The sequence below is a fragment of the Prosopis cineraria genome, unplaced genomic scaffold, assembly GCF_029017545.1.
Source record: "Prosopis cineraria cultivar Desert tree isolate PC_DT_omini unplaced genomic scaffold, ASM2901754v1 PC2, whole genome shotgun sequence".
NCBI lineage: Eukaryota > Viridiplantae > Streptophyta > Magnoliopsida > Fabales > Fabaceae > Prosopis > Prosopis cineraria.
Genome location: NW_026555333.1, coordinates 17,653,624 through 17,678,841, shown reverse-complemented (window position 1 = coordinate 17,678,841; position 25,218 = coordinate 17,653,624). Strand labels below are relative to the sequence as shown.

Below are 25,218 nucleotides of genomic sequence, written 5' to 3'. Positions count from 1 at the left end.
ATCAAAGTACCAAAATGTCGAACGTAAAACATTCCAAACTTTTAGAATAAAAAAAATATCTAATACTCAGTAGTATCCACTAATTTAAAGTTACAAAGTGTTAAATTTAAGATAGAGTTTTTCTCAACACTATTAACCATTAAATTTAAGATAGAAGATAGAGTTTTCTCAACACTATTATCTATAGATCTCAACATTATTTTATGTATCCCCAATAGTCAAATTAAACTACTCAACTCGGCATTTGATCGATATCAAAATCAAATGCATCCACTTGGGTACTATACTAACTTGGTAGGATAAAAGAAAACCTATATTTTAACCATTTTTTCCTCATCCCATGTTCAAGGATACGAATGTCAACTTGAATTGTAAACTAGCCATTAAAATATATAATTAAATAATTAAAATATAAAATATGATGATAATTTAATTTAAATATATTAATATAAATCATTAAAATTAATTTAATCTATATTGACAAATTATCATACTAACATAGAAATTTTAAATTAGGCAACTTATTTGTTGTATTTTTTTAATCAATATTAGTTTTTGCGTTTAAGTTTATTTTTCAATTGAGTCCTACCATTTTTATAAATTAAGTTTTACATAGTATATATTTAACTTGCATAATTCAGTAAAAAATTGATGAGTTTAGCAAATTTAATTGACTTTGCATTTACTTTAAATTTATGAGCAAGTTAATACAATTTTATAAATTAAAAACGTAAAAATGATAAATTTAAAAAGTTAACCTACAAGTTTAATTAAATTTATATTTAATTAGAATTTATATGTAAGTTAATATAATTTTGTAAATTAAAAACATAAAAATAATATATTCAAAAAATCAACTAGAGGGTTTGACAATCATGATTGCAGTGCAATTTATTTTTTTTAAATCATTAATGCAGTATCTATTTTTAATCAGAGAGACAAAAAGACAATGCACTTGCATGCATCCATTTATATAATAATAATAATAATAATAATAGTAATAATAATAATAATAATAATTTCCCTGCTTAATCCTTCTCGTCTCACACTCTTTCTTATCTTACCCTTAAACTGGCCCTCCCTTTTGTATAATTCTCAGCTTGCATCATCGTCATCATCTTTATTATTATTGAATACGTCAGCTTTGCTTCATGTTAGTTTTTATTATGATTTAAAATAATTTATGATCATAAATATTACATCACTCAGCAACCACGTCCAAGCATCCTCTCTCTCTCTCTCTCTCTATCTCTATCTCTATCTCTATCTCGATCGTTTACCCAGCATTGCCGCAAGGGTCGTACCAAGACCTTCTTCATCTTCATCATCGACATGGAAGATCTCAAGCTAAGCACTGCAAATTCTCCTCCTCTCACTCCTTTAGGCTTCCTCGATAGAGCTGCCACCGTCTACGGTGACTGCACTTCTATCATCTATAATCACACCACTTTCACTTGGTCCCAAACCCACCGTCGCTGTCTCCAACTAGCTTCCTCTCTCTCCTCCATCGGAATCCGTGGCGGCGATGTCGTCTCCGTCGCCGCCCCCAACATCCCTGCCATGTATGAGCTCCACTTTGCAGTTCCCTTCGCTGGCGCCATCCTCAACAACATCAACACCCGCCTCGACGCTAGCACCGTCTCCGTCATCCTCCACCATGGTGAATCCAAGCTCGTGTTTATCGATTGCGTCTCACGCTCTCTGGTCCTTGAGGCTATCTCCTTGCTGCCTCAGGAGACTCAATGGCCAATCCTTGTCCTCGTAACTGATGACTCAGTTGAGCCCACATCATCAGAGGGATTCTTTGATACGTACGAGGGGTTGGTGGCGAAGGGTGATCCGAATTTCAAGTGGATCCGACCCAAAAGGGAGTGGGACCCGATGATCTTGAATTACACGTCCGGTACAACGGCATCTCCCAAGGGGGTGGTTCATTGCCACCGAGCGACTTTCGTGATGACCGTAGATTCTCTGATCGACAGCGCCGTTCCCAAACAACCAGTCTGCCTACGGACTCCGAATATGTTCCACGCTAACGGGTGGAGCTTCCCGTGGGGGATGGCAGCCGTCGGAGGAACCAATATCTGCCTCCGAAAATTCGACGCCGCCACCGTGTTCACTCTGATCGAATGCCACGGTGTCACACACATGTGCGCTGCACCTGTGGTTCTCAACATGCTAACAAACTCTGCAAGAAAGAAACCTCTCAGAAGCGCAGTTCGAGTCTTCACGGGAGGAGCACCGCCACCAGCGGCTGTATTGCACCGCACAGAAGCGTTAGGATTTGTGGTTAGTCACGTGTATGGGATGACCGAAACAGGGGGGGTGGTGGTTTCTTGTGCGTGGAAGCCTGGGTGGAACTTGCTGCCGGCGAAGGAGAGGGCACAACTTAAGGCAAGGCAAGGGGTGAGAACCATCGGGATGGCAGAGATGGACGTGGTGGATCCGGATTCGGGTAAAAGCGTAAAACAAGACGGGTCAACCCTCGGAGAAGTGGTTCTTAGGCTACTTGAAAGATCCAGAAATGAACTCCAAGTGCTTCAAGAATGGGTGGTTCTACACAGGGGACGTGGGGGTGATGCATCCAGATGGGTACTTAGAGATTAAAGATCGATCCAAAGACCTCATCATCAGTGGGGGTGAGAATCTGAGCAGCGTGGAGGTTGAATCGGTTCTGTACAGTAACCCGGCTGTAAACGAGGCGGCGGCGGTGGCGAGGCCGGACGAGTTCTGGGGAGAGACGCCGTGTGCGTTCGTGAGCTTGAGGGAGGGACTGGAGAAGAAGCCGACGGAGAAGGAAATAATAGAGTATTGCAGAGAGAGGATGCCGCACTTCATGGTGCCGAAGACGGTGGTGTTCAAGGTGGATCTTCCCAAGACGTCGACCGGAAAGATTCAGAAGTATGTGCTGAGAAAGGAAGCCCAAGATATGGGATCCTTGAAACACAGCAGACTGTGACGTAGAAGATGATGTTAGCGAGAGAAAGAAGGGACGTTGTTTGACCTGAAGTTCAATCCATATTATATATATGTGCATAGGTGTGTGTTCGGAACATTTATAAACGACACGTAAGGAATCTTGCGTAGAAAATCAAGCCTCGGATACAATGATTGATGAGAATCGTTGGCATGTTTTTCTTTTAGAAACTAGGATACCATGTTACATATTATAATAATCCATTCAAATTGTTCATATGATTTAATTTATAGAATTTACAATAGTTTTGGGCCTAGTGCTATTGCAAAGTGCATGAAATTATTGATTATAAATATTATATAATTATTAAAATATGTTCAACTTTTAAAAATATATAACTAATTATGCAATTTTTTGGCCAACAATTAATTATTCAAACTATAAGCTCATGTGTGGTTATAAGTTAGGGTGATCAAAGGTATGGTTTAACTCAATTTTGGTCAAAGCATGAACCAAATCAAACTAATTGGTTTGTATTATAAAAAAAAACTCTTAATTAGTTTGATTTATACATGGATTAAGTTTTGATACTTTTAAATATATAAAATCATTTATTAAGGCTAAGCATATTCTTTTTAATTTTTTTTCTTTCATATTTCAACTTCAAGTCATATTCTTGGTTTTATTATTCATAAATAAAAATGAACATCATGTCCAAAATAAAAATATTCAAATTTCATTATTAAAAAACACTAGAATATATGTATTTGCAAGTAATAATTAAATTTCTTTACAAATTATCTTGATATCTATAATGAAAAGTAATTGTTTAAAAAATCAAAAAATAAAATTGTATATCTAAAATTATTCAAAAAAATCATTTCGACGTAACACATAAGTGCATGCATTCAACTCTCTAGTAGTAAAATTGAGAAATGAAGGGTTATAAATTCTATTAAAATATTGGGAGAATCACATTTAACTCCCTCTCAAGAAAATTAATCACAGATAAAAATAAAAATAAGTCTCATTAAAAAAAAGTCAGGTTCTCATTTTAATAATAATTCGTTTCACATTGGTCTTTACCTGTAATTAATTTTTTTGGGAGGGGACTAGATGTCATTTTTTCTAAAATATTTTATATTTGGAGTAGGCTCTATTTGAAATTAAAATTAAAAAAAACACTAATAGTCTAATATCAATCATAAAAAAAATATTAGACTAATGCATTTGGTATGGTTGTTTAGTTAAGGTTTCAAAGAGAAAAACCAAAACATAAATGAAACCATTTGATTTTCAAATTTATAAAATCAGGCCAAACTTAAATAATGATTGGTTTTATTCAATTTTTATTGGATCGGTTTGGATTGGTCTAATGTGGTCGATTTTGTTTAGTTCTGCTCACCCTTAGCTACAAGGAGTGAGCTATTCTTGATTTTCTTTTTGAATGAGGATTTCTAAAAGTAACTAAAATATTACTTATATTTAAACATTGTGTAATTCATTATCTGTTCTCTGTATAAGCATGAATTTATCATTATTCATAATTTTACCCATTCAATTTAATTGAATTATAAAAGGTATTGACACTTAAAAAGATAAATTTTTATTATTAACTTTTTCATGTTTCAAAATATCTAAAAAGACTGCAAATAAAAAAAAACTCAAATTTTGTTATAAATATTGAAGTATTAAGTAAATATCCATAAATGAATGAGACTTTTCTGCACGTATTTAAATTCTATAATATTATGGGGAAGTCCCACAGGAATGAAATGATTTTAATCAATATGCTCTTTTGTTGGCGAAAAATCCAGTAGACATTCAGGAATCAGAGGAGCTAATTTGTTCATTAATATGATTAATGATTTTAAAATGATGGAGGTTCGGACAATGGTTCACCTGGACTAGCAAAAGAAATGGAGTCACATGTTGTTTTTCCAATAGCTGCTTCTCATCATGCTCCACCTTTTTTTTTTATAATTATTCTTTTGATCAAAAAAGGAATGGAAGAAGCTATGCTAGATTTGAATTTTTTGGCAAAGTTTAAATATAGTGGGGTCGCATGGCTTCCTGTTATAGTTCAAGCTCTCTTCTATACAATTAATGAAGAATGTTCAAAGCTGGAAACAAAAATAGAATTGGTAATCTTTCGTGGAGAATTCAACAACTGGAGAATCATAGTTAGATAAAGAACAGGCTGAGATGGATTTAGTAAAGTTGAACGATGCAAAACACATGTTGGAGTTCTGTTATGATTGTGTAGAAGCTATGTGCCTGGTTTCGAAGAGCAAGACAACTTTTTCTTCTGCAAGGAGATGGAAATACAATTTTTTTTTTTTTGGGCTGTCAGATGAAGAGAGGATCATCAGAATTTGCAGGATCAAAGATGAGGACAATAATTGGACTTCTGATTAGCTGCCAGTCATTTCACAGCTGACATTTTCTATGCTCAGCCAATTGCTATCATTGGAGGAAATCTCAGACTTTGTATTTGGTCTGAATTTATCGAAGCTCAAACAAGATCGTGTTAATTTTTTCATTGACTGAGTTCACTATAGATGAGGTGGAAAAACCAACTTTTGAGATACTACATGACAATGCGTTAGACTTTGACGGTTTTCATGTCAGGTTTTTTCAACATTTTCGGGGCATTGTTGGTTATGACATCTGTAATATGTCTTCACCTTCAGAGAAAGAGGCTTTTTGCTTAAAAGTCTCAATAAGTTGATATATATCTTGTTCCAAAATTGTGAAGTTACAAAGACTTTTTAAGGATTTTCGTCCGATAAATCTTTTCAAAGTGCTTTCATCCAAGGTACGCTCACTCATTTATGACAATATATAAGTAGCATCTGAGATCTGACATTACAGTTGCGTGCCATTAAGAGGAATAAAGGAAAGTAAGTTGGGGTGCCCTGAAGATCAATTTTTATAAGGTTTTTGACAAAATGTCTTGGTCTTTTCTTCAATAAGTCTTGTGTAATGATATGAATTTTCCACCTATTTAGGTTTCAATGATCATGCAATGTGTTTCACCAGTCTCCTATCAACTTCTTATGAATGGCAAGCTATTGGTACAATTCAATCCTAAAAGAGGAATAAGACTATCTACCAGATAATTATCAATGAACATAAAACCTAGTCTCTCAAGTCTCTTAGGTAGTATTTTGATTGATTCTTGCATGGATAAGACAGTGATTTTTGATGATATATATTCTGCAAAAGATTGAGAAAAGGCTATATGGATGGAAATCATCTTTGTTATCTATCAAGCAGCAAGGTTAACTTTAATTTAATCAGTGATAGCTTCATCAAATATATATATATATATATATCTATATAAGCTCTCTTGTTTTATGCTTCCAAGGAAATTGGTGTCAAGGCTTGATTCTGTTTGAGCCAATTCTTTCTGAGGCATATTTGACATGAAAATAACAGGATGCATCAGCTTCCTTAGGGAAAATCTGCTGCAGCACTGAACAAGTAGGATTGGGGGTTAGACTTCATTACATGAACAAGGCTGCTTTTTGCAAATTAACAAGCATGGAGAATCGTCTCTACCATTCTACGAATGAGAACTAATTGATAGGAAGAACATTAACTCATTGTTTGGATGAAGAAAAAAATAAGAAGGAAAGAAAGTTAGGGGGGAACTTCTAAAAATAGTTAAAAAAAAAATACAATTTTTTATTTTTTTTAAAAAATTTCTGTTAATTTTTTCTCTTTCTTAATTTTTTCACTTTTCCCTCCATCCAAACCAAACTTAAAGATCAAGTACTTGGATGTTATTCTGAAAGGCAATTGTAAATCAAAAGCAAATTTCTCCTAGGACGTGCTCAAAGTTTTATCTCTGATTGTGGACAACCTCAAGTGGCAAGTTAGTGATAGATCTACGATTCCAAGTTGACCATGTGAAATGATTTCCCTTGCAAGTGGCATGTTAAATGCTTAATAATATAACATTAAAATTTATCTAAATAAATTTTGTTGGAAAATATAATGAAAAAATCGATCTTGAGAATGGAACATCATATTCCAACCTTACTTTAAAAAATATAATTATTAAATATAAATATTATGCATTGTGAAAATAAAATAAATATTCTGTTTTTATAACCCGAAAAATGGGCTTAATTTGAAGGCCCCTCATCTTCAAGCCTTCAAAGCTCAGGAGTGTGATGGAAACTGAAACTTGATAACTGGCGGAGAAGATGCTACCCGCCATTTCTCTCTCAACGACCATAACTGTCAAAACTAACATAACGGTAACCTTAAACCCCCCGTCTCGCAAACTTTCAACGCCCCTCAACTTCAATTCCACTCTCAGATTTCTCTCCAAGTCTGGCAATTTAGATGAGGCGCTTAGCCTAATCGAGTCCTCGCCGTCGAAGTCCACGGCTTACGAACCAGACGATGTCGACGCACTTTCCTCCCTTCTTCATGCCTGCATCTCCAGAAGGTCCTTCTCACATGGGCAAAAGCTCTACTTTCACTTCCTTCAATCACCGGACAGATTCAAGCAAGACTTTTTGCGTAACCCCATTTTGAAAAGCAAGCTCATCACTCTCTTCTCTGTTTGTGGTCGGATTGATGAGGCTCGCCAGATTTTCAACTACGGTTTTGAAGATGAAAAGATGCCAGAGTCAGTGTGGGTGGCTATGGCGATTGGGTATTCCAGAAATGGGTTTTCCAACGAAGCTTTGATGTTATATTTTGAAATGTTATCAACTCAGTATGCCCGACCTAACAATTTCGCGCTTTCCATGGCTCTAAAGGCCTGTGCGGATACGTCTGATTCGTTGTTGGGTAGAGCAGTTCATGCTCAAGTCATTAAGAGCGATGAAGAAGTAGATCAAGTGGTGAATAATGCACTCCTGAGGTTTTATGTTGAGTGTGGGTTCTTGGGTGATGCCCTAAAGGTGTTTGAGGGAATGCCTCAACGAAATGTGGTTTCTTGGAACACTTTGGTCGCTGGTGTTGCAGCTCAAGACAAAGTGTCTGAGACATTTGATGCTTTTAGAGTAATGCAAGGAGAGGGTATCAGGTTCAGTTGGGTTACTCTAACGACAATCTTGTCAATGTGTGCTCGAGTTACTGCACTTCATAGTGGCAAGGAGATGCATGCCCAGATTTTGAAGTCTAGGAAGAAAGGTGATCTGCCCTTACTCAACTCACTAGTGGACATGTATGCCAAATGTGGAGCCCTTGATTACTGTAAGAAAGTGTTTAACAGAATGCAGAGTAGGGATTTGACTACATGGAATACAATGCTGACAGGTTATGCAATAAATGGATATATTGAAGAAGCCATGGCCTTATTTGATGAAATGATAAGCTATGGCATGTGGCCAGATGGTATTACCTTCATTGCCTTGCTTTCAGGTTGTAGCTATTCAGGACTTGCTGATAAAGGGCAAGAATTGTTCAATAAGATGGAGGATTATGGGGTGAAACCATCGTCAGAGCACTATGCTTGTCTTGTAGACGTATTAGGCAGGGCAGGGAGAATTGAAGAAGCATTAGCTTTGCTGCAAAACATGCCAATGAATCCAAGTGGAAGCATATGGGGATCCTTACTTAACTCATGCCGTCTTCACAGTAATGTTCCTCTTGCAGAGGTTGTTGCCGGGAAACTGTTCGAAATTGAACCTCACAATCCTGGCAATTATGTGATGCTCTCAAACATCTATGCAAAAGCAGAAATGTGGCATGGTGTGAAGAGAGTTAGGGAGATGATGGCCGTGAGAGGAATCAAGAAAGAGGCTGGATGTAGCTGGACACATATAAAGCATAGAATTCATACCTTCATCGCCGGGGGGAGCTCGGAATTTCGTTCGTCGGCTGAGTATTCAGAAACCTGGAGTGAGTTGTCTGAGGCTATCAAAGAAGCAGGGTATATCCCTGACACTGATGATGTTCTTCATGATGTGAATGAAGAGATGAAGGTGACATGGGCTTGTGGGCATAGCGAACGCATAGCAGCGATATTCGCACTTATTCATACTGCTGATGGAATGCCAATCAGGATTACAAAGAATCTTAGGGTTTGTGGGGATTGTCATTCATGGATGAAAGCTGTTTCAAGAGTTACTGCGAGGATGATTGTATTGAGAGATACTAACAGGTTCCATCATTTCGCAAACGGTTCTTGTTCTTGCAAGGACTTTTGGTGAATCAAAGTCCCTACAATCATGATGCAAGATTATCAACGACTAAATCATTTTTTATAATAATGCAAAATCATTGAGCATGGACCACTTTTGTCAAATATATATATATATATATATATATGTATGTATCTTTTCAGCTTAGTCAGAAAGAATAGGTTATGGAGGTGCCCTTGACTGTAACTGATTGCAGATACAATTGGTTTCAAGGTAACAAATGAGGTAGACTTTGAGAGGAAGATTTTCTTCGTCAGGCATTTAACTTTCTCTTGCTTAGACTTTAGAATGAAAATTAAAAGTGACATGAAGATGATATAATTGGTATTAAATTATGAAAATTTTAACAAAGTTCACATCATTATAAATCCAGAAGAGCAAGATCTTCCCAAGCCTCTAGAATAGCATCTTTCATACTGGCCAATTCGTCAGATAGTATAGAACATTGAATATCAATATTCTTAAAAAAAAAAATACTTGGAGATATTTTGCCATTGAATAATCCAGAGGGAGGGAGGGAACGCAAGCCAAGCTTTTACTACTTAATTAAACATTGTCGCTTGAGCGCAAAAGCAAATCCTTTTTGGTTTATCACGGGAGAACGAACACTAACTGCCTGTTTGGATATGGTTTCAAAACCGATTAAGTGTACCAAAACTATGGTTTTACTAAAAATTACCCAAACACCTCATTTTTCACACAATTGTTTTGACCAGAACCACATTTTGCCTCAAGCTCGAAAGAGTAGCTTCCAAATATCGATTATATCTGTTGGGGCAATTATTGCCTGCTGGAATTTTTAATCTGCCAAATAATACCCCAAATACCTCCATCACTTCTCTTTATCCTCGCAAAAAAGTGAAACCTCTCTAACGCGACCTTTCTCTTCTTTTCTGCAACCTCATCTCCTGCTTCGACCTATGACCTCCATCCTCCATCTCTGATCTGCAACTGTTGTTCGAGTTCATCGGTGCATCTCCTCCGTCTCTTCCTTGAAGGTCGTTCTTTGCTATTTTCTCCGTCTAAGTCCATCTGGTGCAACATCCTCTCCTCCTACTGTGTCTTCCGTGCGTTTTCTTTCAGCCTTTTCCAGTTTGATTCGGTGTTCTTTTTGGGTGCTATCTAGTAATTTGGTGTGACATCCACGGCTCTAGGGGAATAATATAATATGTATTTTTTATTACAATATGTATAATATTATTAATATTAATATAAATTATAGTAAAAGATAACATAATTTAAATTTTTATTATTAATCAATTTTTTTCATAATCAATTTTACTCAACTGAAATCCAAACAGAATATAAATGCTCTACGATTTGACTATAAAGATTGTGTATAAACGTCACACTTTCATCTACTAATAATTGCACTGAATTTTAAGACCGATACAGTCTTCTTTGAGCATGTAACTGACTTTGTCCAATTAAAAAATCTAAAAACGAGCGAAGTTATTGGATACCAAATTGCTAGGCTGTTATGGGGATGTCTAAATCAGATCAACATTCTCAAAAAGATTGATGTCCATTAGTGCCTGAACCTCAACACCTCCTAAATCAACTGTTTGCATGAAGCTGAGATGGTACATTTTGCTCATGTTTATATATATTTGATCCCCATATCTAACAGCCAAATGAATAAGGTTATCAATTTCCATTCTCACTTTCTATCATTATCACCTGTTTATGGATCCATGACTTTATTTTACTCCATTTTATTCTATATCAGCTTATTTCATTCCAGTTCTTTCCAAGAACCAAATAGGCCCAAAAGATTTGTCCCAACTCCCAACGATATTTTACCTTATTATTGTTAAGACAATGACATTCTCATTTAGACTAAAATATACTTTTAATCCTTTAACTTTACTCAAAGTTTTATTTTAATCTCTTAATTTTAAAAAATATATTTTTAATCATTGAACCCTAACACCGTCAGTTTTATCACACAAAAAATTTTACATTGAATTTTTAAATATCGACAAAACATTTTCAAACATTGATTCGTTAAGTTTAATTTTGTTTAAAAATAACAACAATAGACACAAAAAGTAATTATTTAAAACTAACGGTATTAGAGTTAAAGAACCAAAAATACATTTTATAAAATCAAGAGACTAAAATAAAATCAAATGTAAAATTAAAAGATTAAAAGTATACTTTAACCTCTCATTTATAACTAATGATTTAAGCGTCCAACATTCAAAATCAAATCTTCGAGACTAGTGAAACTCTAATTCAATAATGTAAAGCAACCAAACTTTATGGAGGAGCCAGTCATATGACAATATAACTTGAAAATTGAAAATTGCGCTTTCTGACAATAAAATCTGATTTCCAATGATAGAGTACATCTTTAACAACAACTAATAAGCAGCCATATCTTCACTTCAGGTTCAATAGTAACAGAAGACTCATAAGCAACAGGCAAGGGAAAAAGCCACTGAACAAAAACTCTAAACACCATTCCACTCTCCGTTCCTCAACGGTTGGCCTTAGCAACTCTCTCGATCTCATCCTTTTTCTTGATGGCATAGCTGAATTCATGTCATAATCAGCAACATAGAAAGAGAAATTCATAATATACAGGCAGAAAAATGATACCTGAATAAATGAATTAGGAGGAAACGGGGGAAGCCACACTACACAAGCATGATATTTTCGAGCAACAGATACAAAATTAGAGAATTCTAACTACAGCTGAAAATCAATGTCATGAATACCTGTTTGATGATCCCTTTGCAGCATTGATAAGTTCATCAGCCAAGCATTCAGCAATTGTTTTAATGTTCCTGAAAGCAGCCTCACGAGCTCCAGTGGTAAGCAGATAAATTGCCTGATTCACACGTCGCAGAGGAGAAATATCCACAGCTTGACGTCTGACAACACCGGCAGATCCAATACGCGTAGCATCTTCTCTTGGTCCACTAGAGTCGTATACAAAAGTATTTGTGAGGAATAGTACAAACAAAAATATAAAGCAACAAGAAATTATATTGTTGCAAAGATGTAAAAAGAAAAGGAGATTATTTTTTGTTTGCACACCTGTTGATCACAGCATCAACAATGACTTGGATGGGATTTTGATCAGTGAGCAAGTGGATAATTTCCATTGCATGCTTAACAATCCTCACAGCCATAAGCTTTTTCCCATTATTTCGTCCGTGCATCATAAGAGAGTTGGTAAGCCTCTCAACTATTGGACACTGCGCTTTCCTAAAACGCTTCACTGAATACCTCCCAGCAGTGTGAGGCACATAGGTTGCATGCTTGGCAGGAGCCACACCAATGTAATCAGCCAAGGATATGTCGTTCACCTAAAATCACAACATATAAATAAATTTTAATTTAATTTTCAAGAAATCACGGAGCCCTTCACTACATCTATAGAATGAAGGTTTCATTTCAAAAATGAGCTCCAAAACAGAGTTGCAGAAAGAGCCAAAAAAAATGATAGATCTTGTAGCAACAAAAGCAACCAACAAGACCAAAGGCGTAAAATTCCCAGGAAGTGGAAGCTGGTAACTAACAGAACATCCCCCCTTCCACGCGCTACCCTACAAGTTGTCCTCCTGTTTAAATTTTAATCTCATCCAATTCAAGCTAAGAACATCGATCAGAGATCACATCGCATATGGCAGTTGCTCTAAAGAATTTCAGTTTTCGTTAATCATGACCTGAAATTTCTATATTCGATTCACGAAATAATTTGCTTGGGTTTACGCAAATTGGTTTTGAGACAACTCACAACTGACAAGCAGAAAATTCACCAATAGATAAATATTCATAACCATTAGCCGCAATATTGCTTCATATAAGCTTAAAATAGTTGCCTGAAAAGCGAAAGATGTGCTAACGACAGTTAGGACATCTCAAGCTCGAAATAGCACAGAAGGCATTAACAACTTCAAAAATGTGATATTTGCAGTAAAATTTTGTATACATAAATATAAAAGAAGCGGTGAGATGTAGTTTCTAACTAAATCTGAAGTCTTTCATGACATATTATCATCAAGGTAACAAGGAAAAGCTCAGTTCCTTCCAAGGCATTCAAGAATAAGTAGAAACTACTACGCATTAAACACTGACAACAATTCAAGACTAAAAAAAAATGGGAAAAGAAACAGAAAATGGGAGATTTAAAAGGCACAAAACCGAAACCTGAACATCGTCGTAGGGCCATCGATTGAAGAGCTTGACATCGATACCAGGCTCGGAGAGATCGTGACTAGGCAGTGGAGCAACCACATCGGCCATCTTGACGTTACCCTGGAAGTTGGAAGACAGAAGCGCACCGGGCGAGATGGGAAGAAGGAACGGTTTTGCTGTTGAGCAAAGCTACAAGGAAACCCTAATGCCTTTTTGTTTTTTGTCAAAATATTTTTAGCTTTCCAATTTTAACTTGAAAGTGTTGTGCTCATGAACCATCTTCCTCCTCGGCACCTCGTTTGGGGGGGGGGGGTGGGAAGCTCTAGCGGCTGACGAGTTCAATCTCCAGCATGTACCCTCCATCTCCTTCCTCGCAGGACTAACCTTTTTGTTAATTTATTTTTCAAAGTTATTCATATGGAGACTAATTTTTTGAAAACTTTGAGTACCATTTGAGGAAATGTCCTCTCTCAAGTATACACCTCCAAAAATCGAATGCTAAAGTGATGTTTTAAAAGGTCCAAACTGTTATCTCTATGTCACACCTGCTTAGTAATTGGACTAACCTTCACAACAACTTCATTCAACAGACGTTAGTACAATTTTATCCTTTCATAATTTTATATGAATTAGAATAAAATGTTATATATAAAAATATTTTTTAAAGATTATGCATTTACTGATAAAGTTAAATTTAAAATTTTTTCTTGATAACATCAATAATTTAACTATATTTAAATTTTGGTAAGATAATTAAAAAAATATAAAAGTACAATTATTTTAAGTATAAACTGCAAAAGGATACAATATCTTAACTCAAAACTTTAAGATTCAAATTTATGGGTACTTTATCTATATTTTATGTTTAGAGAAAACATAACTTTGGATTCCTATCTTTTGCTCGTGTTTTGCTTTTGCTCCCTTCACTTTTTTTTTTTTAGTGTTTTAGTTCTCTAGCTATACTTTTGTTTTTTTTATTTCTTTAGATTCCTCCAAGGTCTTTATAGTTTATCCATGAAGGGACCTAAAATAATAAAAAAATAAAAGTATATGACCTAAAATATCAAAAAAATGTAGAGATCAATAGCAAAACACGAGCAAAATACCAATATTTAAAGTTATGTTTTCCCTTATATTTATTATTAAGCTTAACTTTGTTCGATGTGGGACTTCCCACATGGTTATAAGTCCACTCACACTTAAACAATCTAACAATCTTTTTTTAAGTATGAGTTCACAAGCTCTCTATATCAAATATGCCCAAACACCAAGTCTCTATTTTAGAGCTAGTCCAGGACTTCAAACGGTGTGAGGTACACAAATTCTTGCTATAACCAGGGTTAGTCTCATTTGTTGCGAGTTATTAGGGATAAAGTTTTTCTTCATTTGAAGTCGAGAAACACCGACATTCATTTAGTTGATTGAGTTTAGAGACTAAGTTTTTTACAATTAGTACCAAAATGTCCAGACTGAACATTCAAACCTTTTTACTAATTGCAAACGAAATTATTCAACGCTCACTGATATTGACTCATAGAAAGTTAAATGACGTGAGATTTAAGATAGAAGATAGCTTAGCTTTCTCTGTTTTTTAAAAACAAAGTCAACTTTCGTTAAAGAAAATAAAACGAGTACAACAAAAGAGCTTTTAAAACAGAATACCTTAAGGCCCCAAGAGAAACCCAAAAAGAAAAAAACCAATTATGTACTCAACAAAAAAAAAAAAAGATGACGTAAGCCAAAAACTGGACCAAGAGACATGAGGATATACTTCAAATTGCAGATACTTTGTTTGGGAAGCTCGTCTTAAGGAAGTAAGCCAATCCAAAACCAGGCCAAAATCGTTGGATAAAAGTTCAGCGAGCAGATGATTGAATTGATTTTCAAGAATCAATTCATCATAAAATATCTCGTAGGATTTGAATCTCCAAAGGTTAATAGAAATAAGCTTTAGTTTTGTAACGAACATATATCCATGAACAAAAGGAACACAACCTGAGTCTGAGACAAAACACACAGACCCAGGCCAAGCAAACTAAAAAAGAAAAAGACGCCAAGAAACCCCGTTAAACCCCCATGTGGCTGCAAAACATGAAGGTCCCCAGTATTATCATGCTAACAAACGAGGTTTTTTTGGCAGAAACCTCGTTAAACCCAGGAAGAGAAAGGCACTCCGTTCCAGATTCCAAAAACAGAGCGTGTTTCCTTTTGCAAATTGGAACACGAGAAGTATCTGAATAAAAAATGAGCCCAAAGTCTACAAATGTTGAGTCCTAAGAAGGCAGGACAAATGTTAGAGTTGCTGCTCTAGGAGACATCGAACCTAAAAGTGACCAATGTTTTTGTCTGTTACAGGGCCTCAGCAAAAACAAAAACCCTAACAAACGTTACTAGAGAATATCCCTGTAACCACAGTTTCCAAAGAATTTCAAAGCCATGATTAAGCTTGGTAAATTTAATCATCTTGACAGCTCGATGCGGAGAAAACACTTCCGAAATGTCAGCTGAAAATTTTCACTTAGACGTGACAGTATGGGGTATCAAAAGAATACCCTTTACATCACGTGAGAAATACTTGAAATAGTTGAGTCCATTGAAGTTGATGACCACCGACTTAGCATTGCCTAAAATCTTATCCTGAAGATATTTAAGCGTTTCTTTAGAGCAATGATGACCCTCAAATTCAGGCAGCACAGACCACAGAGAGAGTGTAGACTTGCAAGAGCCAAGTTCCTTGATGTAAAATGAAAGTAGCGTCCAAAGAGGAGCGAAAATAAAGAACATAATGTGAACCAAGATGTTGAGTCACCACTGTAACAGAGCTGCGTAACTTCCTGTGGAAATTAATCATAGATTGAAGTTTGGAAGCATGAAGCCTACGACGGTCATGAACATACATAAATAGATAGATTCATCATGGATCAAAAACAGCACCGCCACACGAGCAGAAGAATAAGCACCAAAAAATTGAAAAAACCGAACACGTATAGAAGAAACTCCGCCACACGAGCACGCAAATGAAAGGAAGATAGCTCAGCTTTCTCAGCAGTAGCTATTCTCAACATTATTTTATGTAGTCAAATTAAACTATTCAAGTCCTTATTTGTATCAAATCCCTCGTCTTGGGTGTCCACATGATGGTAGGATATGTAGAGAAAATTATAATTTTAACTTATATTTGAATCCAGTAAGACAAAACAGTACCAATATTATTAACATTTTTCCCTTTTTGGTGTTTTTCTTATTCTATTTATAAGTTATTTTCAATGTTTTTACCAATACTAAGAAAAATTTTAAAATTCATTAACTCTATTTAAAAATTTGTTAGATATTCTTTAATTAATAAGACACTTCTCTCACCAATATGTAACAAGGCTAAAATAGAAAAATTATGATAGATTAAATATGTAACTTATAAATAAGATTAAAAAAAACTTATCTACCTTCTAAATATAACTGAAAATAATACTCATCAAGGACATTGCAAATTTTTTTGGTAAGTAAAAAAATAAGCTTTGTCAATAATAGAGATTATTTCGCCGTTGAAATATACTAGAACAAATAGTAGACCTCTCTCAATTGATTTAAAAATATGCAAAAGTTAGGTTTTCAATTCCATTTGGTTATTAAAATAAAATGGATTGAAAAAATAAAGATAAAAATGAAATGATAAAAAAAGATAGTAAACCACATTTACAAAGAAGAGGGATTTGTTTATGGAGTTGCGAATCATGATTTATAAAATTTTTAAAGAGTGTGATAATTCTTATATTTATAGTATATATTAATAAATTTTATCATACTTATCGTAAGAAAAAAGGATGATTTAGTTTATTTGTGTATTGATTTTTTTAATTCATTCTATTTCTTTTCTTTCTAATAACCAAACCGCACCTTAATTAAGTAATGAAAACCTCTGCCATTTACAATTGATAGGACAATAGACTTGCAGTTTTTACTTTCAATGACAAGAATCGAAGACAGCATAATGGACTTCCATGCATCCATTTATATAAAATATTAATAATTTCTTCACTTCCCACCCTTTTTCTTACCTTTGAACTGACTCTTCCTAATTCAAAATTCTCTGCCATGTTCAATATCTATCATTATTGTTGACTATTGAATATGTCAATGTTAGATTAATCTGCATAATGATTTTCAATTTTAATTAAAAATAGGGAAATTAGGGAGAGGGATCCAATATTGTTAAAATTTATTGTAAAGAACCATCAAAATTAAATTTAAGATAGAAGATAGCTTAGCTTTCTCAAGTCTCAACACTAGTTATTCTCAACATTATTTTACGTATCCGCAAGAGTCAAATTAAAATATTCAAGTCCTTACTTATGTCAAATCCCTCGTCTTGGCCGGTGTTCACAAGGGACTTGGTCCCTTCTCCCATGAAAATCTCCGCTGTGTCTCCTTTCCAGGAAGATAAATCTCAACCATCCAGATTTAATATTTTTATTTTTGTGTTTACTTTTATTTTTTAAAATAAAAAATTATATAAATTATCAAAAATTTTAATAAATCTGTTCACAAGTTTAGATAGCCCAGATTTAATATATATAGTCCAAAATTTAATATTAAAAATTTATAATTTTTATAAATTGACTATTCAAATATATTTTAGACAATTCAAATTTAATATTAAATTTTATAAATTTTTGTAATATTAAATTTGGATTGTTCAAAGATGAACATATTTATTAAATTTTTTTATAATTTACATAATTTTTTATTTTAATAACCTATTTTTAAATTTTTTATTGTTCAAAGTCGGCTCTGTCTACTTCAAAAAAATAAAAACATTGAACCTCGACTAGAGGAAACGCAGCGAAGGCTTCCCTCTCCGTTCACAAGGCATGATATATGGGGAGAAAACATTTTTGGTACTTCCTTTTTTTTGGAAGTACAGAAAGTTAGCTTCTTGACACTAAAAATTATTTTTTTCAAAATATTAAGATTAAATTGTAACAACTCTAAATTTTAAATTAAATAAATTTCTCTCTTAATGAATATTTCATTTAATTATTAAAAATTCAGAGCAAGTAGACAGTGATAGTTTATTAAATCTTATACTAATAATATTCATGAAGGATTATAGTTTAAATTTTATTGAGTAAAAATTTAGTTTTATTTTATTTTAAATTAGAGGAATTTATTGTGTTTTTTCTTATAATTTTTTGTACCTTTTTGTGTAATTTTTTTTTGTGTCCTTTCTTATAATTGTTTCATTTATTTTTATATTTAGATTTTTCTTCTTTCCCCGGTGCGAAAGCAGAGCATTCTCTTCTCTTTCTTTCTCCATCGACCGACATCTGCTCTCCTTCTCTCCTCACTGTCGGTTCCTTTTCTAACCGTTGAACTCCTCCCTTCACAATCAGTTTCTTCCCTCGCCGTCAACCTTTTCCTCTGCTCGCCGAAGCTGTCGCCGTTAGGAGTGGCGGACGCTGAATGATTTCTTTTCTCTTCCTTGGTTGCTGTCGTGGGAGTTTGGGAGGTGTGTAGATTTCTTGTTCTTCTTTTCTTTCATTGTTGTTGGTTGCTGAGTTGAAATCTTCGACGAACCCCTTAATTTTTCGGTCAGCCGTTGGGAGTGTTGAGCTGTATAGTGTTTTGGTTCCCGTCATTTTTCAAAGTCGGCTCTGTCTTGCTTCCTTCTTATACTATGATTTTGTTGGCTGTGGGTGCAAGGTGGTGATGGAGACTTATGGTTTAGATAAGTTTCATATTGTATCTCTTCTTCCTCTAGCTTTTGGCGTGCTTATCCTTGAAAGGGTATGAGATCTGAACTTTTGCTTATTTCTTTCTGCTATTTGGCCGAGAATTTAGAGAATGTTGATGAGATTGATAAAATAAAATCAATTATTTTCCTATTGTTAGGTGCTGATTGGAAGTGTGAATTGTGAATTTTATTTATTCTAGGCTTGAAGATGGAAATTTGCTTGAAAGAAATACCTTATATTTATTTATTTAGACATGAGAAAAATTTTAAATGAATGAGTTGTGGTGTATGGTGCTGTTATAATGCATTTTCTTGATGGTGTTGGGTTGCTGGTTTCAAGGGTAAATGAAGCACTATTGTATAGATTGATACAATGTCATTATGGGAATTATTTGTGGGTGCTTTCAAGATGTTTGTGTAAATGATTACGATAAGAGTAATGTGTTTGGAATAGTTGGTGTTGAAGTAATTGTTAGAATGAAAGTGAAAGAGAAGAACTTTAATGGGACACTTGGAGATTAGTGCTTATGAGATATTTGTTAAAATACTTGTTAGAAGAATTGAATTTGATTTTAAAATTTCATTGATTCTTGTGGAAAGTAGAGTTAGTTTAGATATTATTAATCTATAAATTTGACTTGAAAGTTACAAAAGACATTTGACTATGAAATTAATAATATGTGCTTACTGGAATGCTTGGAGATCGATAATTTGTTGAAAAATATTTAAATGCTAGAGTTTTTTTTTATTTTTAAGACGGGATTGGAAAGGATGTATTTAGTATCTTGACAAAATGTTAATGAAAAATATCTTTTAAACAAAGCTTTAGTTTTAAAGTTTTAAATGTATTATAGTTGATTATCGGTGAGACTGTTGAAATGGAATTATTGTACTAGCTAAGAGTTAAATAAAATTTTAATATGATTTATAAGGTGTTTGGAAGAGAAGAAGTTTGATTAAAATTGAGAGGAGAAATTTGACTTCTAGAGAAATTTTAGGTAAGTGGATAGCGTTTCAATTAATTTATTAATTAATTTTTTTTATTAAAATTTATTTTGTTACTTTGATTTTTTTAATAATAATTATGTTGATTAGTGGATACCTTGTTAATTAAATTCCTTCATTTTTAAGTTTTAAGATGGTGGTGAAAAATGATTCATCATAACATGTGAATGTTTTACCCCTTAGGGGATATCCTTTCAAGATTAATAAAATTTCTTTTTATTAGCATTGACAATTTTTGATTATTCAACAAATACAAGCATGAACATTGGATATGAAATTTTATTCTGGAAAGTTTTAATATTAAAAAGTATTCATGCAAATTTAATTTTGAGAATGAAAATTGTATCTTGAAAGTGATGATTTTCTTGTATGTTTGAAAATAGTTTTAAAAAAGGACTATATACAAAACACTGATTGCTAACGACAGTTCCGTTAGCCCTTGGCACGCCATGGTACACCCAGCTAGCAGGGTGTTTATAGGAGGTGCTAGCCCCGTGCGATGGCCAACGCACGTGAAACGGAGGAATGGTTATTCGTGAGTATCGTACTCACGTTTGTTTCGTGGTTTCAAGCCGCATTTGGTTAGCATGACCCTCATGGACTGTGTGTCCACTGTTTTTTTTCGTGGCATAAGCCACATTTGGGTTATTTATTCTCGTGAACTGTATGTCCACGTTTGTTAATTGTTCTGATAAGTCCCTATAATTATGAATCCAATCATTTGATGATTTCATATTTTATTGGTTTTTATTTAGTAATTTGTGTATAAATATTTTATTTCATTTATGTGTTTTCTTGGAATCAAGTGACATTATCATTTGCTATGATAGTTCAATGATTCAAGATTTTATTTGAAATTTATAGAGCCATTTTATTATAAAGTTTATTAAACTTTTTACAAAAAAATTTTGTCTATTTAACTTACATAACTATCTCAAACTTTTCATTTTACTTATGTGCTATTTTTTATTGTTGGGACGTTATTTACTGAAAATTTATTTTGATCTCAAATTCATTAATTATCGTTGATCTCACTGCTAACCTCTGAAGGGCATATAACTAGTTTGGGTGGAATTTTGCCTAGCATTATTATTATTATTATTATTATTATTATTATTATTATTATTATTATTATTATTGTAAATACTTGAATTCATATTTTATTTTAAAAGTAATTTTAGGTGCTCCATGTAGCTTATAGCTAGGTTTACATTTTGATTTTTTTTTTTTTTGCTGGCTGGAAGGAGCTAAACTCCTGAATGATATCATATTTTTATGTAAAATATTGTGTTGTAGAATTTTTGGAAATCTTATTTATAAGGAAGGTTCTGTCGAAATTTCTACAAAAATATTAAAACTTTTATCATAATGATTTTTTTCATGTTATAATTTTCAATACAGATTCAACTATATTTTAAAATGAAAATATTTTTCAATCTAAAATTTGAGGGATGCGTGATATGGTTCACATTCCATGACGGTCACCCTTTGATTTTTGAGGCTTGACATAAATGGTAGATCTCTGATCAATGAATTTAAAATATGCAGAAGAGTTAGGTTTGATTCCAAATCACTTAGTTAAAGCCTCTATCATTTTCACCAACTTTAATCGTTAAGACAATGGACTTGCTGCTTTTGCTTTTCAATGAGGTAGAGTCTTCTTCGAAGACAATGGACGTGCATATATAAATATGTTTGTATGTGTCCATTTATATAAAGTATTAATAGTTTCTCCGCTTTAACTTCTTCAGTTCTCGCCCTCTTTAATTTCTTACCTTTGAACTGACTCTTCCTTATTCGGTTTCAAGATTCTCTGCCATGTTCAATTTTTATCATCGTTGATTCTGGAATGAGTCAGCTTTACATGGATCTGTATTATGATTTTCTGTTTTAATTAATCACATTATCACTCATCAACTACGCGTCCCCGTCCCATCTTCCTGTCTCTCTCCTTCTTCTGATCTTTTCTACTGCCGGTGGTGTCTTGTGTGGTCGGAGCCAGTCCTGCGTCTTCATCGTCGACATGGAAGATCTCAAGCCAACCGCTGCAAACTCTCCTCCCCTCACTCCGTTAGGCTTCCTCGATAGAGCTGCCACCGTCTACGGTGGTTGCACTTCTATCATCTATAACCGCACCACCTTCACTTGGTCCCAAACCCACCGTCGCTGTCTCCAACTAGCTTCCTCTCTTTCCTCCATCGGAATCCGTGGCGGCGATGTCGTGTCCGTTGTCGCCCCCAACATCCCCGCCATGTACGAGCTACACTTCGCAGTTCCCTTTGCCGGCGCCGTCCTCAACAACATCAACACCCGCCTTGATGCTCGCACCATCTCCGTCATCCTCCGCCATAGTGAATCTAAGCTCGTGTTGGTCGACTGCATCTCTAGCGCTTTGGTCCTGGATGCCATCTCCTTGCTGCCACCAGGGACTCAACGGCCTATTCTTATACTCATAACCGACGACTCTGTGGAACCCACTTCATCAGAGGGATTCTTCGATGCGTACGAGGGGTTGGTTGCGAAGGGTGATCCGAATTTCCAGTGGATCCTACCCAAAAGCGAGCGGGATCCGATGATTTTGAATTATACGTCCGGTACGACGTCGTCTCCCAAGGGGGTGGTTCATTGCCACCGAGGCACATTTGTTATCGCCGTGGATTCTTTGATTGACTGGGGTCTACTTATGGACGCTGAATATGTTCCATGTTAACGGATGGAGCTTACCGTGGGGGATGGCAGCCGTCGGAAGAACCAATATCTGCATCGGCAAATTCGACGCCGCCACCGTGTTCACTCTGATCGAACGCCATGGTGTCACACACATGTGTGGTGCTCCGGTGGTGCTCAACATGTTAACAAGCTCCTCAACAAGAAGGCCTCTAAGTAGTCCCGTTCATGTCCTCACAGCCGGAGCACCGCCTCCAGCGGCGGTGCTGAAACGAACGGAAGCGTTAGGATTTGTGGTTAGTCACGGGTAGGGTTGACAGAAACAGGAGGTGTGGTGGTTACGTGTGCGTGGAAGCCTGGGTGGAACTTGTTGCCGGCGACGGAGAGGGCACGGCTGATGGCGAGGCAAGGGGTGAGAACAATCGGCCTGGATGAGATGGACGTGGTGGATCCGGATTCTAGTAAAAGTGCTAAACGAGACGGGTCAACACTCGGGGAAGTGGTTCTTCGAGGCGGATGCGTCATGTTGGGCTAGTTGAGAGACCCAGAAGCGAACTTCAAGTGCTTCAAGAATGGGTGGTTCTACACAGGGGACGTGGGAGTGATGCATCCAGATGCGTACTTAGAGATTAAAGATTGATCCAAAGACCTCATCATCAGTGGGGGTGAGAATCTGAGCGGCGTGGAGGTTGAATCAGTTCTGGGGAGAGACGCCGTGTGCGTTCGTGAGCTTGAGGGAGGGACTGGAGAAGAAGCTGACGGAGAAGGAGATAATGGAGTATTGCAGAGCAAAGATGCCGCACTTCATGGTTCCTAAGACGGTTGTGCTCGAGGAGGAGCTTCCAAGACGTCGACCGGTAAGATTCAGAAGTATGTGCTGAGAAAGGAAGCCAAAGACATGGGATCGTTGAAACGCAGCAGACTGTGACGAAGAAGACGGTGAGATTAAAACGGGAATGAAGGAACGTAAAAGATATATATAAACGACGTGTATTGAATGAATTGCTTGTGAAGATATGGATAAAAAATCAGTTAACATCTTGGATTGAATAAGATTGATCGATTGTTTTAAATATACCGAGAAACTGGTATGGCGATCTTATATTCTTATATTACAGTCAGTAAAGTTTTATTCGTGTTGTTCAGATTTATAGATCTTGTAATCTCGCAGGCTAAATGCAACAATAAAGTGTATGAAATTATTAATTATAAAATTATTCAATGATTAAAATATGTGACATTATTAAATTATTCAACAGCGTCCCTCTTTTGCGTTGTGTTTTCGGCACTCTTCATTTCTTCTCCCTCGGCTTTTAGTCATTCCATTCCTTGGATTTGATCGCTTATTCGATGGTTTTACCCTTTTGTTTTGTTGTTTTTATTCCTTTGTCTTATGAAAAAATTAAATGTACACCTTGATATATTTAATTTTAGGTTAAAGTAGGCTCTTAGTCATTTAATTTATATAAAGTTTTAATTTGATTCCTTAATTTATAAAATATGTTTTTAATCCTTTAACTCTAACACTATTAGTTGTAATAATTATTTCTTATATCAATCATGATTATTTTAAAAAATTTAAATTTAATATATTAATATTGATAATATTTATCAATATTTAAAAATTTAATATAAAAATCTGTTGGAATAAAACTAATAATATTATAAGATTAAAAAGATAAGTTATAAAACTAAGGATTTAAAATAAATTTTTATATAAAATAAGGATTAAATGTATATATTGATCTTAGTTTATAAGAAGTGGGAGGAAATATTTTTTGTTATTTTTATAAGGCACTTTGAGATATTTTTGTTATTTTTTCCACTAAAGTCTAAATATAAGTATTTTAAAACATCATAATAATATTAATAATAAAAATTTGTTGTAAAATAAATAATATGTAAATGACATACATATCATGACAAATAATATGGAAGAAACTTATATATTTAGTTTTATATATTTAATATACTTTTTTTTAATTAAAGTCAGCAAACTTCATCAAAAAGAAACAAAGTTTACATTTAAACTATATATTATATTTTCCCATGTTGTACTTATTTAGTTAATGTTGGTTTATGTTTTACTGACTTAGGTGATTAATTAGGCCTTTTGCTTCTCACAGCATGAATTTAACATCGGCCAAAATTTGAAACTTTGTTTATTTTCTGATGAATTTTGACTTAAATAAAAAAAATTAGGATGGATTAGAGTGTGTGTGTGTGTGTGTGTGTGTTGTGTGTTATATGTATACGTTATGATTCCCAATTAATTTATGTAATTGTATAGCAAATACTAGAGCAATATATGATCAACTTGGAGAATCATACTTAATTACTGGGGATATTGAACAACATGGCTACATCCCATGTGAGGGTACCTATGATTGGCTTTTTGAGTCAACTAAGCTACTGTAATTACAATACCGCCATTTTAAAAATATAGGCTTTTTAGTTGCCGAAAAATATATGTTTTTTTTTAAGTTTGTGCACATATATTAAGAAAATAATTCATATAATAAAATACTGACTGCAGTGCCAAAAATTTGCCCCGGCATCTCAATAAATGCTCCTTGAAATTA

General features: G+C 34.6%; 2 protein-coding genes and 2 pseudogenes across 3 annotated transcripts; 3 read left to right on the top strand and 1 right to left on the bottom strand.

The window, feature by feature from the left end:
- The first annotated feature begins 1,227 nt into the window (after positions 1-1,227).
- On the top strand, positions 1,228-3,233 carry LOC129302281 (2-methylpropanoate--CoA ligase CCL4-like; annotated as a pseudogene).
- A 3,805-nt stretch (positions 3,234-7,038) lies between these two features.
- Positions 7,039-9,326, top strand: LOC129302138 (pentatricopeptide repeat-containing protein At3g14330-like). 2 transcript variants are annotated; one of them, XM_054940816.1, is made up of 2 exons: positions 7,039-8,071; positions 8,303-9,326. In XM_054940816.1, the coding sequence occupies exons 1-2, from the start codon at positions 7,132-7,134 to the stop codon at positions 9,091-9,093; spliced, it is 1,731 nt and encodes a 576-aa protein (XP_054796791.1). In that variant the 5' UTR covers positions 7,039-7,131; the 3' UTR covers positions 9,094-9,326. The 2 variants fall into 2 exon arrangements, with proteins under 2 accessions (XP_054796791.1, XP_054796790.1); XM_054940815.1 differs by having other exon boundaries at positions 7,040-9,326.
- A 2,038-nt stretch (positions 9,327-11,364) lies between these two features.
- LOC129303398 (40S ribosomal protein S5-like) lies at positions 11,365-13,432 on the bottom strand. The gene is made up of 4 exons (XM_054942687.1): positions 13,246-13,432; positions 12,130-12,401; positions 11,808-12,011; positions 11,365-11,621 (listed from the first exon to the last, which is right to left on the bottom strand). Exons 1-4 carry the CDS (start codon positions 13,339-13,341, stop codon positions 11,567-11,569), a joined length of 627 nt encoding a protein of 208 aa, XP_054798662.1. The 5' UTR covers positions 13,342-13,432; the 3' UTR covers positions 11,365-11,566.
- An 8,333-nt stretch (positions 13,433-21,765) lies between these two features.
- LOC129304133 (2-methylpropanoate--CoA ligase CCL4-like) lies at positions 21,766-23,811 on the top strand (annotated as a pseudogene).
- Positions 23,812-25,218: the final 1,407 nt, after the last annotated feature.

Coding starts and splice junctions, on each gene's coding strand:
- LOC129302138 (XM_054940815.1), top strand. CDS start 7,132: ATGCTACCCGCCATTTCTCTCTCAACGACCATAACTGTCAAAACTAAC.
- LOC129303398 (XM_054942687.1), bottom strand. CDS start 13,341: ATGGCCGATGTGGTTGCTCCACTGCCTAGTCACGATCTCTCCGAGCCT. Junction 12,012..12,129: donor GTTGATGCTGTGATCAACAG/GTGTGCAAACAA, acceptor ATACGACTCTAG/TGGACCAAGAGAAGATGCTA. Junction 11,622..11,807: donor GCAAAGGGATCATCAAACAG/GTATTCATGACA, acceptor ACATGAATTCAG/CTATGCCATCAAGAAAAAGG.